The sequence below is a fragment of the Melanotaenia boesemani genome, chromosome 18, assembly GCF_017639745.1.
Source record: "Melanotaenia boesemani isolate fMelBoe1 chromosome 18, fMelBoe1.pri, whole genome shotgun sequence".
Lineage (NCBI taxonomy): Eukaryota > Metazoa > Chordata > Actinopteri > Atheriniformes > Melanotaeniidae > Melanotaenia > Melanotaenia boesemani.
The window spans coordinates 7390763-7407388 of NC_055699.1; the positions used below are offsets into that span (position 1 = coordinate 7390763).

The window sequence follows — 16626 nt, forward strand, 5'->3', positions numbered from 1 at the left end:
TCATGCGCTTGTTTTTCTCTGGATTCAAATTAAACAGATTTATTTGGAAGGGAATCCATCCAAACAGGAAGTAGTACATTTTAAGAAATCAGTAAAAAAAATATTTATTGATATCAGCATTTCTTTGTCACAGTATAATTTTTCCATCAAGGTAAAGAGTAACAGAGAGAGAGAGAGAGGGAGGGAGAGGGAGATTACAATCGAATGTTGAATGTTAGTCGCATGTAAATTACGTCACAGCACCAACCGAGGCACGTTTACAGTCCCGCACGAGGAGAACGTCAACACAGCTCGTGAAATAAGGTATGTATACGTTTTTTTAAAGATTGAAAGATGTACAATGCCCATAATTAAACGACGAAAGTTCGTGTACATTTTAGCGTGCACTGGGGAGGAAAACTGTCATCGGCGCGTTTGTATTTTTGGGTTAATAGCTCAACAAATATCGATAACTGGTAGAGTAATTTACATGTGTTTCTGCCAGACAGCTTAAAATATACTTGTCCTTTTATGTGTTTACGTACTAAGACGGACTATTAGGGCCAAATTAAGAAAAATATGAAGCTAAATATCTCATGGTTTTTGACGCTTGTGCTGAAGTACAACTTCACGAAATCCTCCACGGCCCTCATTTTAACAACGTCGCTCTTCAAAAAGAACTGGTTAAAATATTACTCTATTCTCATAAAATTACTACTTTGTTCTCGTATAATTACCACGTTATTCTCTAAATGTGCTTACACATATACACAAACACACCAAACACATGAATTAGTAATGTAAAAACACTAATACTAGTACAGTTAAATGCCAAAGAAAATCCCATCAATAAATAATGCTGTTAAATTAAACATAGTGTTGAGAATAATAAGAAAACCTTTATTAGTCCCTCAGTGGGGAAATCGTTAAACTCCTGTAGTAGTAATTCCTTGGTAGGTAAAAAAAAAAAAAATGATAGGGTCAGACAACAAGTTCATCATCAAGATCCAGCCACCCCTATACATAACAGTTAGGCACAACTGCAGCTGTTTGTAGTAAGGCAGTTAACCTCTTTAAAAGAATATTTAATAACAAGAGTAGAAATATTTACACACACTCTCTCAGATTCTTGGTTGTCTCAATTTACCTCAGGGATTTTATGCATAAACAATGCATACACATAATAACCATCTGAATGCCTTTTTTTTCTCTTTTGTTCTTGGAGCAAGCTGGTATTTATCTATTAAGAATGTGTGTAGAGAATTTGCACACCTCAGCTGTTCTTTAGACCTTGTATGCACATTTTTACAGAGATAAGATCTGAGGTGAAAATGTAAAAAGAAGGCACTAAATTTCGTCTTAAGACAAGGTTTTACAATATACTTTTTTCTTCTTTTATATTTGTTGGTGTTATAACTTCAGCCGTGCATTGTAAGTACTGGCTCTGGAAGACCTCTCTAACGAGATATCAAAATGTGAACGAGTCTTCAGAGACGGTTCTGATTTTTCTGGCACAGGATTGTATATATATATATTTTTTATTTATTTATTTATTTTAAAGCTACAGAGCTGATTGATTGTTACGTTTTTAATTCAAGCATCTTTGTTCTGTTGGCGATGACAGAACTGAAACCACCACAATGTCATTGCTAATGCCTGCTAAGTTATTAGGCAAACAATTTTGATATGCAATTAATGAGGCAAGTGCCTGCATCCACTGAAAAGAGAACCATGCCAACACACCTTCAAAATAAGATGAATGTAATGCATATGTAAATTTATGCCACAGAACTGCAGACAGTTTATTCAAGTGGCCCCAGGTGTCCTGCTTTTATATTGATTGGTCTTGTTTTTATGTCTGTGTCCAGGGACGCATCACTACATAATCTGCCTTAATGCTGATTACATGAAAGCTGTAACAAGATCATCTTTCTGCATCTTATGAATACAGCTCAAACAGCTACAGTTATGTTTTTGCAGCCCTAGTGCTGGTGATGTTATTATTAATGTTGTTATGTTTTTCTCAGCCTGTCTTCTTAAAGGTGCTTGTGATTATTGTTTGCATTAGCCATTAAGTTTCTCTGCAGGTGTAGCAGCTGGTTTTTCTTTGGTTGTACAGTTGTGGTCAAGGAGAGCCTTATGCTTCCCTGTGCAAAGCACATTAGTTCAGCACAGTAAAGCAGCCAGAGCATCCTTCTGCTGTCATGATTCTGGAAAAAAAAGAATACAGCTATGAGAAGTTTTGTGTTCCAGTATGTTAAACAAACAGGGTATTCATGCCTTTCTTACTTGTGAAGGTGGAGCCTCCATTGTGGCTCTTATGGCCTCCCTAAAACACCATTAGACATTTGTTGCTGCAGAGAACACATTACTCCAGTTTGAAGATCTTTGTACTGTTTTACAGTGAAAAACAGGATTTAATTTGAGGCCTTGCTTATTGCCTGCAGGCCCCTGAGTGCTCTGAGCTGTAAATATGTTAGATATCGGTACAAACCTTGCTCCGATCTAACTTGTAGCCACAATACTAAATCTTGGGTTCAAATAAAATATGAGTCAGGCTTGTTGAAGCAGGGACACATGAAGTGTGTGAAGGGACACACTGCAGTAAGTCATTGTTCAATGAGTCTCTATGTCTTGTTTGTTTGATGTCAATATTACACATAAACTAATAGAGTAATCCAAAAAGCAAAAATGAGATAATATTGATAGTAAACAATACTAAAAGATTTATTTATTGTAATAGCAAGGCTGCGATCTCCAGTTGGCATATAGCTTTTCATCACGGCTGCAGACACATGCTGGTAGTTGGTGTCGAAGACGAATAAAGAACTGGGTATATTCTGTATTTTCTAGACCATGTTCAATGTGGAAACAAACCTGTGACGAAAAGGGCAAAGGTTAAAGAACAAGCTAGGGGTAAAGAGATGAAAATGTTTGTTTACATATATGCTCATTAATGCTCTCCTCAGGTAACATGGCAAAGAACAAACAGAAAGGGAAAAAACCGAAGAACGTCTTTCAAGTTGCTAACAAGCATTTGAAGATCAAGAACAAAGCGAAACCCGTCACAACAGCTCTCAAACATGTAAGATCTCTCATCTTATTTCCCCTGAATTATGCTCATGCATTTTGCATCCTTTACAGCTTGTAGTGTTTGCTGCACCTACTTGAACATAATTTGTGGCTTCACAGATCGGTGCAGTGAAAAGTGATAAGGTGGAGAGCTTAAACGAAGTATTCACAGAAGTCCAGAGGGATGTGAAGAGCGTGTCCAAGTCTGTTGCTCCTGAACCCAAGAAACACACACAGGTACAGAATGAAGCCTTGAGCATTTTATTTTCTTGTTTGTGATTTAACATTTTTAAAATAAATGAAATACACGTTTGTTTTCTCAGGTTCTCCGAGAGCCGCCAAAGGAATCGGTGAATGTTGATAATGCCACTGAACTTTTCTCTCAGCTTTAATGGAGCAAAATGGACTAAAAAATTCTGACCGACTCAGTTTACTTCCTGTGGTCTGCAGATATCAGAGGAAGCTGCAATAATGACATGAGGGTAAAACCTTGTAGATAAATTAATTTATGTTCACTGTAAAGAAATTTAAGACATGACCTGATAAGTTTTTTTTATTGAATATGCCTGTGTATAGAATATTTACCTCTGCTAGGAGCTTCAACTAAAATTATTTCATGTCACTTGAAATTGATAATAAAAAAATGGACAGTACTTGAAGGAAAGTCTTCTAATCCAACAAGGCCTCACATTTTACAGGCTGTAATGAATGAAAGGTGTACTCTTGAAACGTTAAAAAAAAAAACTTTAAAACCATGTGCACCTCATTTTATCCTCTCTGAATTAGTTAACTATTTTTTTAAACCTTTTCCATGTCTTTGGTGCTCGCCTGTTTCAGAGGAGGTGAATCCTGTTTGTAAAATTAATTTTTTTGCCTTTTGAATTTTGGTAGCAGCTGTTGTCATGTGAAATAGAAAATGTGATTAATGTCATCACAAAGCATTGATTTTAAATTCTGAACTAATATAGTTAGTCTTTATTATGTGTTCAATCAAGTTAAAGCTAACTATCATTTTATAGATTAACAGAAGCAGCATTTTCAGGATAGATGCAAGAATACATGGACTGAAGAAACAAAAATGTCTTGACTGAAAGAGAGGAAAACCTACTATGGGCTATAATATTTATAATGATTACTCCTCTTTAAAATTAAACCTGAAGGCTGAATATTTTAGCTCTGGGCCTAAAGGACATTTAGAGGGAGTTTAATAAAAATAAAAACAAAAAACAAACAAAAAAAAAAAACCTTTTCTATCAATAGATCAGAAAAGCTTTCAACTAATCTTACTGTTTCTGCTAGTGGCTGAGTACAGCCTGGTACACACAGAAGGACTTTTTAATCTTATGAGATTTTTTATCCGTTCGAAACCTCACACATGAAGATAAAAATCAGTCAAACAGTTTTGGTCATACTGTACGTGGTGTGCTCCAATGATCTAATCACAGAACAACACACACATAACGATGCTGATCTACAATGAAGTCCTCCGAGCTGGACATCTCACATGACCAAACCTGATCTAACAAAAACGTAGAAGAAGAACCATAGCAACAAACGAAGAAGAAACAGTAACAACCGGCATGGAAGGGGACATACAGGACGAAAGGAGGAATGATGGTGGTCTTGGGACTATTGTTAACAGAAAAAGCCAGAACTGAAAAAAATAACAGACGGCGTGAACTCGAACTTTATTTACTTCCTTGTTCCCCAGCCAGTTTGCTCTCTGATTGGCTACATTCTGTTCCATGTCACCATCCACACTATCACAATTCATGAGTCGGCGACTTTCCTCACACATATGAAGATATCTGGTCGTGAATATTGAACATGTTCAATATTTCCGATTCTCGGCTACTACCCATTTCGGGACAAATCTGTTTGTGACACACTTCAGACTAAATGACAATTGTACAGAAAAATCTCGTGAGACTATAATCGGGCGTTTGCTGTCCTTGGTCAGGAAGAGGCAAAATCGGGACAAAAACAAAAAAATCTTTATGTGTGTACCAGAGTGGAGTGTGTCATAGATGTTGCCAAACCAGTGGATTATCAAGAAAGTCAGGTAACTTAAAAAGATATAACCCTTGATGAGTAAAAATATGAGATTTACATTGTTATTGCTCATTCAAGTAAAACTAAACCAATGCTGCATCCAAAGCAAAGTTCAAACTGCTTCAACAAAGCTTATTAGGCCAAATATCAGCCAGGTTCTGCTGATATATTGCACTTGATAAATGGATCATAAATATGTGTAAGCCCCTCTATAAAAGCAAACATGTAGGCAGTTTGTTGGTATGGAGCATTATTCATTAAATTTCAAGGAAAAACATCAGTAATGAACTCTGAGAAGCATTTGCTCCTGCTTATGTCCAAATAATTTGTGGTCCATCATTCAACAGTGAGAAAGATTAGTCAAAAATGACAAACATTCAAGTTAGCTGACAATCTTCCCAGTAGTGGACATCGCAGCAAGTTCAGCCCAAGGTCAGACCATGCAATGTTTAGAGAAATGGCAAAAAAAAAAAAAACTGCCAACAGCTGTCATCTGAGCAAACCACAAGATGTCTGGAAGCATCTCTTTTGGACAAATAAGACCAAAGTAGGCACGTTTGAACCTATTTGGAACAGCATCATTGCATTTGACAAAAACTAAATGGAATATCGGCACAAACACAATAAGTGGAAGGTTGACCACAGGAGCTGGACACATTGTAGTGAGTGGCCCATGAAATCCTCTGTAATATCAAAGTATTCTATAGTCAAATATGAGCTCATCTGTCTGACAGCTAAAGCTTGACTGAAAATGGGTCATGCAACAGGACGATGATCCCAAGCACAACAGCAAATCTACAACAGGATGGCTGAAAAAGAGATTTTGCAATGATCCAAAGTTCGGACTTCAACCCGACTGAAATGCTATGAACAAACTAATCCTGCAAACACAATGAGCTGAAGCCACATTGAAAATGAGAGTAATCCTAAATTTCTCAACAGCGTGAGAGACTGATCATTCAGAAAACTAGTAATTAAATTACTGCTGCAAGAAATGTTTCTCAAACCATTGAATCAGGAAGTGTATAGTTTATCTGACATTATTAATGATGTTTTGGTTGCATTGCTCTTCATATGAAGCTGTATTTGTGCCATTTCAAGATCTAATAAGGGCAAGATTAGTTTTATAATTCCAAATGTATCAAACTTTAAAAATGAGATGCTGTACTTTTCCATGAATGTAGTTAGTCAGTAAGTAGTGTTTTAAGTGGATTTTAAAAACAGTATATGGTCCTATCTACTGTACATGAAAAGATTGGTGCTATAGCCATCTTGTGCTTAACCTGATTTTACTTCAGTCAGTTGCTCCTAAATATTGCACCTATCACACAGTTCTCCATCTGTGTGTGGTCAACACTGAGCTTAATTTCTAAAGTCTAGTCAATAATAATGTGTTGGTTTCATGTTTCTATAATTTCTAAGAGACTCTGCTGCAATCCAGAAATGGCTGCTGTTGGTATGAAGTAGTGGTCTGGTCTGTCTGTTGTTGGCAGAACATTGCTGTCTTATTTGGTTTTCCTTTGCGTCATAGTTCATCCTGCTGCCGTCTTTTACCAGTATAAACAATTTACACTCACATCTGAATACGCAATGACAAAACCTTGCAGAACTTGATTATTTGTGCCGTCTGCTTCACAAGACATCATGGCCACAGTAGGCACTTTTCCTCCAAGTGCCTTAAACTCTGTTGTCAGATCACTTTTGGTTCATGCAGCACTCCTAAAATCAGTCAAAATCACTCAGATCCTTATGTCCGCCCATTTTTTTCTTCTCCCCAGCACATAAAAGTGCTCTCTGACAGTTGCTTGTGCTGCAAGAAGATTAGTGGCAGTAATTTTATTTTTTTGGATGCGTGATCCTGCACCAAATTTAAGGTGTGGCTAGTCTTAATTTTTCAGGTTTAATATTAGAAATTGTTTCTAATATTTTGTGTATGTGTAGGCTATTTCAAGGGTTCATGCTATCATTTTCTCCCCCCTCCCCCCCTTTTTTATATCAGAAGAGCATCTTAAGATGTAGTATGGATTTTTTGGCTCCACCTGTGAGCAGCAGGTTATCAGTATGCTGCTGCTGCTGCAGCTTAAGGCTAGAACAACTTCACATCAGGTCATAGGTGCACTAGTGCCCTGCTGATTGCTTGTCTCCATGGTGACCTCTGAGAAGAGTTAGCTGGTCAATAAATCTGAAGCAAGCTTGGGTGAGGCTGGTAAATAAACCAGTGCTGCCATAAATAAGCTAAGGGATGAGATTTTCAAGGTGCCGTTGATGGTGCAGAAATATGTGTCTAAGTGATGGTTGTTGAATTTTAATAGTGCAATTACATTTATTTGCCACATGGGGACAGCAAAAGTAGTCCATGAGCAACCTTTTCTCTATTTTTTAATTAATATGAAAGTTGATGGCAAACTGTTACGTATTCACAGCAAAGCTAAAACTCTTTTTAGACTTTTTTTCATATCCGCCTAATGAATTTCAGTCTGAACGAAGTGGGAAACTATGGATGCAGTGTCTATTATTTTAAAAAATAATACAAATTTTATTTGTCAGACATGGCAGTTCTTCCCTCATTACCCTAGTTCATCTTATATAAGCTCTGACCAGGTACCAGTCTGTTAGAATAAAACATAGTCGTGCCAAGTTATGCATTATTACAAAATCTGTGGTTTTGCTTGAACCCAGTTTTACAGCAAAACATGAACTAGTTACAAAACTGTCACATATTCATTTCTTCCCACTGATATGATTTTTACTGTCTTTTGTGTCACCAGATAAGGAAATGCAGTAACTTTGTGAAGGATCACAGTGTCTGAATTTTGTGAAACAGAAGTGAAAATACTGTTGCATCATGTTTAACTGGTGACACAATGCCAAAGAACCAACTTTGGCTCCCATCCATTTATATTTTAAAATGACTTCACATTGTAATGTCATTTTTTTGGATTGTCTGTAATCTGTAATATGTGCTGATCTCCCCTTTGTTCACATGACAACAAAAGACCTAGCAAAGACCGTGCTGATGCCAATCCTGCCAACAGGATTTTCTAACATACTATAAAGACAAACTATATTGAGGAACAGAGGCACCGTGGAGTAAGATGGTTTTGGGTCATGATGGAAGAATTTTTCTGTCAAGAATATCACTGTTGCCTTTGACTGTGCTGCTTTGCCTGTACAGGGAAACATCTGGATGCCTTGAACTTTATCAAAACCCATCAGGCAGCCTTCTTGCCTACATTTACCAGAGAAGTTAATGAAAGTTAAAATCAACAGTGTCTGCAAACAGCAACAACTTTAAAATAATGACTGAAGTGAGTCTGAAAATATGACCAAAAAAACAAAACAAAACAAAAAAAAAAAAAAAAAAAAACAGTCATTGAAGCAGAAACTATACTACAAATGAAAGAAAATCTCTTCCTAACTAAGGTAAGATGAGACAAAAACATTGGTTTTCTGTGCTAAAGTCCTGAGACGTATACCATCACCACTACACCTGAAAATCCTTATATGCATTTTGGGTAAACTTTAATTGGTTTACAGTACTATTTTGAGAGAAAATAGGTTAATCTCAGAAAAAGAAACAAAAAAAAAACAAAACAATTGAGAACAATGAACTAAAAGATGCAGCAGTGTAACTGTCATGGAGGGTGTGTGATCATTTTCTGTTGATCACTATGAATGTAAGACTCAGAATATTTATGAAATAAGAAGATACTTCTTTTCAGTTCTTAAAATGGCAGTGAGCTTAACAATAAGGACACATTTGCTCTGAAATCCATTCAATCGATGCATTTTGTACAAAGCCATTTATTTCTGATACAGAGGAAGAGGTGGAAATGATTGGTGAAGAGAGCATAGCAGATGCAGTGTTAAGGTGTCAGTCTGCAAGCAGGTGCTTCCCACTGTGATCCAGATGGCTGCACCAGAGCACAGGCAGCAGGGTTGCTCCACCACACACCCTGGGGAAACTGGAATCATGCCAGCACACGCACACATTGGATTTTTAATCTACATGCGGTGGTGGGGGGTAGTTGGATCTGTGGGCGAGAGGATGCGTTTGTCATGCCGAGGAGCATTGTTAGTCACTTTTGTTGCTCTGAGTCATCCAGACCACACAGTTTCCACCTCCTTAAATGCTTCATCCTTTGATCATCTCCCAAACTTAAGAACCGTTAATTATATAAGACCGCTCAGTCTGTTTGATCAAGCTGCATACGAAGGAAAGTTCAAAACAGACAACTAATGTGATTTTACTGCATTGTATAGATTTTCTTAAAAACCTTTGAGGATATTTTGAAGTGTTTGTTATGCTTAACTTAACATAATCAAGAGAGACATTTTGGCAGAGTTGGAAACGTCCACAAGATGGTGCCCTGGATGAGATTATCAATATGCATGAGGACAAGTGGGGAAGTGGGTCTGTTTGTGTGTGTTTGTATGCATTGGGCTTTCTGAATTCTAAGAAGCTGAGGGCCTATCAGCAGTATGTCATTCACTGTTGGGTTTTTTCCTCTCTGACAAAGACAAAGTTGCACTTCTCTCTGTGAAAGAAATAAGAAGGATGCGCTTGTGTATTTTTGTATTGTCTGTTATGCAGATTAGCTTTTTACAGCCATTTGGGATCGCAGTGGTTGTCACAACCCAGAAGCAGTTCCAGAGGCGTTATCATCACACATTTTCTTCAGATTTCTCTTTGTGAAAATAAAAAACAGAAACACCATTGTTCAAATGTCTTGAGCCATTCCTCAATTTTTTCAAATTTTGCTTTTGTAATATTTTTAGGTGGGCTTGATTAATAGTTCTCTAAGCTTTTTTTTTTTGAAGGTCTTCCAAAGGTTTTCTTTGGACATTGACTGCTTTCATTCCAGTCCTTGTGCATTATCCTTTTCATAAAATACAAAAAAGCATGTCCTAGAGGCTCCAGGCTCTGATGAAGAATAAAGGTGATACCAAATATTGAATCTAATTACAACTGTGCAAAATCTATTTTTGCTTTATATAGTGTATTTTAATTTTTTTTACATGTTTAATAGATTCCTGCACCTGCTTCTGTTTTCTAGGCAAAAGAAAGAAGGTTGATTAAAAATTTTTGCACATTGTAATTGTCAAGGACGCAGTTTTAAATCTTTAAATGAAAAATGTTTTAATTGATTGGTATAATTTGCTCTACAAGAACAGAACATGGCGAACTGCTCAGGCAAGCAGTTCTCTCAGCATGTAAAGCATTTACCATTGTGGGATTCAAAAGGTCAAAATGCATTACAAATTTAATCATTAGTCATGGTTAAAAAAAGCCTTTTTTCCGATAACTCTAATGAGCTAAAAACGTCATTATCTTTCTTAAAAAGAGAATTTATTATTTATTTACCCTGGAAGCTTGTGCTAAAAAAATACATGTGTCCACTTTAATCTCCATTTAATTTCTTTAAAGGCATTTTGCCAACAAAATATACAGCCAAGATTTAAATTATGATTAAAGTTTGTCCTTCAGACTAGGGGTCATTGGAGCCTCACTCCATCCTCTAAATAAGCTAGAATTTCTCCCACTGCTCTCATTCATGCAGACTGACTACGTGAATCTGTGTGGTTTGTTTCAACATTCACTGTAAAAGTCATTGTTTTTTGACTAGCTTTGTTATTGAATTCACATTACACCACAACTTAGATCAACACTGAGTTTACCCTCTGCCTTTACACCAACTATACCTGGTTTTGTAAAAGAAAAAATCTGTTAGAACAGTTTGACTTCATTTAATTAAAACAATCACTTGTGCTGTAAGTAACACCTGTTTGTGCTGTATGTAAAAAAATCTTGATTAAGAGGACCCCTTGCTGAGTTCTTGAATGTATTTGAAGGGTAGCTGTGATTGAAACAGTCTGAATTCCACTGAATGAAAGAAAATTCACTTTTTTATTGATGCCTTTTACCTCTTAGAAACACAGTAAAAGAAGATTTGGTATGTTGGATTTAATTCCTCCAAAAACACATGAAAAAAGTCCCTGCATCAAGGTCATGGAAGAAAGGGAATTTTTAACATTACACAGATCCACACCCACTTGGCATCTCTTTGGCTATAAAATAAACTTAGAGACTTAAATTTATTTGATTACAGCTCAAAAAAACATAAAAACAAACAAAAAAAAACTTTCATTTTGTAGTCACGGGACCTGAAATAAAAATGGTTTAAACAAGCTATCTTCACTGTGCAAAATATATGACAGCCTAAATGTTTTTAAAACTACAGCTTCTGGGCAAATAACAACATGCTTGTGTCTGCTTATAAATTCATGTAAGCATTTTGCATTATTTACATGAAACTGTCATGTAGACTAAAATGTGTAAAATCTCATTTTCAAGGCTTCCAAAAGTCTGCTTGTCCAGGTTTCCTTGCAAAGTGTAACATACATTTCATCCATCTATCCATTTTATATACCATTCATTTAAATTCCAGGTTGTCGGGGAGCTGGAATCAGTCCCAGCAGTTATCTAGGCAAGAGGCAGGGTACACCCTGGACAGGTCGTCCATTGCAGGTTCAACACAGACAAAAAACTAGGCATGCTCACTCCTAAGTAGTTTAGAGTGACCAAATAAGCTAATATGCATGCTCTTTTCAGAGTACAGTTTTTTTTGGAGTAACCGAAGGGAACCCACGCATACACAGGGAGAACATTCAAACGCCACACAAAAAGGCCACTTTTTGAAGGTCAGAGGGGGTTAAATGCTACGCTACACTGCAGACTGTTGACCTCAGGGATGTAAAACATCATCCATCCATCCATCCATCCATCCATCCATCCATCCATCCATCCATCCATCCATCCATCCATCCAGTCACCAGTCTATCGCAGGGCCAACACAGAGAGATAAACAACCATTCACGCTCACTCTCACTCCTAAGGAGAATTAACCTAACATACATGTGTATGGACGGTGGGAGGAAGCCTAAGTACCTGGAGAGAACCCACACATACATGAGGAGAACATGCAAACTACAAACAGACCTCCATTCAAACCTCCCCCCAGTCAAGCCTCGAACCAGCAACCTTGCTGTGAGGCTGCGGTGCTAACCACCAAACATTATCATGCCACAGTTTCTTTGTCTTTTCATGTAACTCTAGTACAATTTGAAATGTTGAACAAATGTCCCTGACTGGTCCAACTGAAAGAAAAGTTACAAAGAGGACATATGGAAAGACAACAACAACAACAGCAAAAAACAAACAAACTTTTGTTGTATTTATTTATTTATAAATTAGCAATAAATAGAACATTTGTATGAGCGGTTGTATAGTTCAGTTAAAAAAGAAGAAAACCTGCTCATCCAGGCCTTTGTTTAATGTTTTATATCCAGACTGTGACTTGGTGTTGTTCTTGTCCCCTTATTAACCTATTAAAGTCACACTACAGAACTTTTGCAGATTTTCTCAGTGATGTGTCCCCTATCAGCAGCTAATCTAGCATTTACCTTGCATCCAAACTGTACTGTAAGCTCTCTTCTTTCCCTCTCGTCTTCTGATAATGTCTTCTTGTGTTTCTTTGCTGTGTTAGCCACAGTGCACAGTTTAAAATGACCAGTGTGTTTATGTCTGTTTGCTAACATGTGACGCGGTCCGTAAAGCAAAACTCACCTGCAACATCATGCGCGTCCTGGATTAAAAAGTTGTACAGGGCAGTTTCTCAGCCTTAGGACACTGCTGGGCAGCGGCAGCTCCAGAAATGCACATAATAGATGTCACTGAAGGTGCCATCAAATGAGTCCAGAACTTTTAAGGAGTTTTAAGGTATGACAGTTATGTAATTCATAACCAAATCAGTCTTTGATAAACTTAGTAATAAACTGAAGAAAGGGGTGACTAATAGGTCATAGAAACACATCTTCATGCATTTGTTTTCAGTAGGCTTGACTACTGTAATGGAAATTTTACAGGTCTCTAAAAACCAACTAAACCAAAGACAACTGCAACTAATCCTGAATGCTGCTGCTGTGCTCACAAAGACCAAAAAAGGAAACACATAACTGAATGGTTCTGGTCTAAAATATATATCTGATCTGCTGATGCTATGAGCCACCAAGACTTCTAAGATCACCTGGGTCAAGCTTAACTTTCCCAAGAGTTACAACAAAACAAGGAAAATCTGCATTCAATCATTATGTTCCTATTATCTAGACTGAACCACCAGAAAAACTGAAGTACTGAGTTCTTTTAAATCAGGTCTTAAAGTTTTTTTTTTTTAATTGCCACTACATTTTATAAAGGAAGGAAGCTTTAATTTCTATTTTTAATATATTTTCTTACATGTACATTTATTTCTGTAGTTATTTTTTATGTGATAGCAAGTGTACATTTACAAGACAGCACATGGGACATTATACAAACATTCTTCCATATAAATTAACGGTGATGGTGGTGATGATGATGATGATGTATTTCCCATTGACATCTATGTAAGTAACTCCCTGTATACTATTTTTTTTCATCATGTATAGCACATTGGGCTGCCTTGTGCATGAAATGTGCTCAGTAAAAAAATTGCCCTATGTTGCCCTTAATTTTGTTTTAAATATAAGAAGTGGGACATTCTAATTCCCCATTTGTCACTGAATGCACCATTCTGTAACTCTGTGACACTTTGAAGAATTATACATTAAGCCTTCTTATCATTGGGTTATTTGTCAAGTTTTAGCAAAACTGACCTTTTATGTCATCCTAACACTATACATTAGAAGGTAAATGTATCTTGTGTGCGATTGAGTCCTGAGTCCTCTTGGAGTTATCAGCTGCAACTCTGAAGCATAACAAATGTTAATCCTATTTTTAGTCAAAGCTGAACCCAGGAGACTCCTCAACTTGGAACCCAATGAGACTTAGACTTCTTCTTGCCGCAGAGACCTCCAGGGTGAAAATGTTAAAATAATAAGACAAGTTGATGTGTTAGTCAGACACATCATATTTACATCAACTTAACTTTCTAAGCACGTTGTAAAATGACACACTTGATTTACCCTTGGCTTATTTCAGAAATTCATGAAGTAGGTGTATTTGCCCAAAACATAGCAGTTTTACAATCCAAGATTAAAATAATGACATGGCAACATATCACTGCTGTTTTGGGCAGAGCAGCATCAACACCATGAAGAACAATGGGTATTAAAATGTATATCTTGCAACAGGTGTTTTCTGACCCTAACCATATATTTTTTTAACATCTAAACCTGACCATGTACATTTAATTCCTAACCTTAACAGTTCACAAGCTGGAGGGGAAGCAGAAAGGTCAAGGACAAGGGTTGAACTAGCAGTCCTTGTTTCTGTAGATCATCCTCCTTGGTCTTCTTAGTCCTTCTATTATTCTCAAATGTTACCCATTTCACCCTAGGGGTCAATCTGACCTCAAACCTGGTTTCGTATTTTTCATTCCCTCATTCATACCCACACACACCCCAACAAATGGCACTGAGCATAGGCCTATTGCATAGTCTTTGCATTTAGAGTGGAACTACCATCCAGAGAAACTTTAGTTGCACTGGCAAAGGAAGCCGGATTGAACCACTATACCTGCAACTAAAGGATGAATAGGCATGGCAGGTTTATCTGTATAACATTTTTCTTGTATAACTCAATTTAAAGTGCTTTACATAAAACCATTAAAGAGTTGCGACGGTCACCAAGCCAGCCCTAACTATAAGTTTTTATCAAATAGGAAAGTTTTAAATAACTTTAAGGTACAGAGGTGGTGGCCTACAGACATCAAATAGGAGAATTTTTTATAACAGAAGGGTCTCATAACTAAAGGTCCTGCCTTGCTCTACTTTCAGAAACTCTTGGAACCACAAGAGTCTCAGAGTGAAAGGCTCTGGTGGGAAAATATGGAACCATGAAATCCTCAAGATGCCGTGGAGCTTGGTCACCAAGACATTTATTCCACAGTTCTATTCTCAATTAACTAAGGAGTTAAAATTGAAAAATACAGAATCTGTACTTCCAACTCACATCAGAACCCTTGTTGCATCATTTTGAAATGTAGTAGTTCAATCTTGAGCTAACAAATGCATGGACAAGTTATTTCTGCATCACTATAAGACAGGCTAAGATAAGCTAATTTTGGCAATATTATAAAAGAAGATAGTGCTACAGACTTGTACTTGAACTTTAGTACTTGAAGCTAAGGTAATTTCATACAATGCAATTAGACAAGGCAACAAAAATGTATTCATATAGCACATTTCATACATAAGGCAACCCAATGTACAACAAAGCTGTTTTCCTGAGGCACTCAAGTCCAAAGACGATTATCTTAGTCTTGTCTGAAATTTTAAGGAGCTTAGACTGCAGGTTCAAGCCTTGATTCGTAGCCAAGTCCACTGCACGAAACAAACTGCATCTCCATCACAAGCAAACGCCAAAACAAACAAACTCAAGCCTCTGCAGCTCTATTTTCCATCTGCAACAAACCACCAGACCGTCCAGCCACTGCAAGCTGTTTGACTAGCAGGGAATGAAATAGGCTTTACACTTGAGAGAACACAGCACACAAAGCTGCTTTTTTAATAGGATCCCGGGTACACTGCTGAATTCAACAGTGAGGTCCCACCTGCAGGTACCGCAGCCCAGTCTGGGGCAGAGGGATGGGAAGCAGGAGGAAATGAGGAGGAGATGTGGGGAACAGAGAATATGTTTTGCTTCTCAGTGAAGTGGAGAGGGGAGAGAGCCTTTTGGTACACCTGTCAGACGCATGAACAAAGTACATCTGTTCATCCGCTCCTCCTCCGACAGATGTCACCGTCTAAAAACACAGTTTTCTAAAAACACTGCCTGCCTCTGTCATGCTGTCTCTTTGTCTTTCACACGCATATGACCAAACAAACGCATACAGAAACAGAAAGTGAAGCAAAATATGTTTACACCAGAAACAGCCCCCATAAAACAGTCAGTGAAATGCAACAGCATCATTACACTGTCAAATCTGACTAATGATCTTTTCTCAGCTCCTGCCCTCCTTCAAATTACATGCACAAAGATTTCAAGGCAACACTGGCAGTATATCTGAATGTTAAATACAACACTTTGAACAGTAATTTAAAGTCTTAGTAGAGTTTTTAAACATTTTGAGGTTCTCAACATTTGTTTAGTTTAAAATACATCATAAACTATTCATTTCTTTTCATTAATGTACAAGGGGTCCAACATGTCAAAGGTAAATATAAGTTGTCTCTGTGTGTTTGTTAATTTACCAAAAACAAAAGACTAAATTATCACAATAACATAAGTATCCAGGCCCCTGGGTATTATTCCTGCTGCTAGTGTACTGCATTTCTGTAAGTCCACCTGTACCTAACTGAAATAATACATAATAGTAACGAAGGTACACATGTGTCAGTGAAAATGTGTGTACAACTGTGAGACTGGATTGAGTTAAAGTATAGATCCAAAGGAGGAAACAAGATTACATTTACCAAGGTCAAAAGCAATCTGACCTGTATGGTGAGACTGATGTCCTAAAGGGTCTAGTCTCACAAAGACAA

At 37.2% G+C, this 16626-nt stretch overlaps 1 protein-coding gene across 1 annotated transcript; it reads left to right on the plus strand.

Moving 5' to 3' along the window:
- The first annotated feature begins 230 nt into the window (after positions 1 to 230).
- Positions 231 to 3458, plus strand: rbis (ribosomal biogenesis factor). The gene is made up of 4 exons (XM_041967455.1): positions 231 to 303; positions 2949 to 3064; positions 3172 to 3288; positions 3375 to 3458. The coding sequence occupies exons 2-4, from the start codon at positions 2954 to 2956 to the stop codon at positions 3441 to 3443; spliced, it is 297 nt and encodes a 98-aa protein (XP_041823389.1). The 5' UTR covers positions 231 to 303; positions 2949 to 2953; the 3' UTR covers positions 3444 to 3458.
- Positions 3459 to 16626: the final 13168 nt, after the last annotated feature.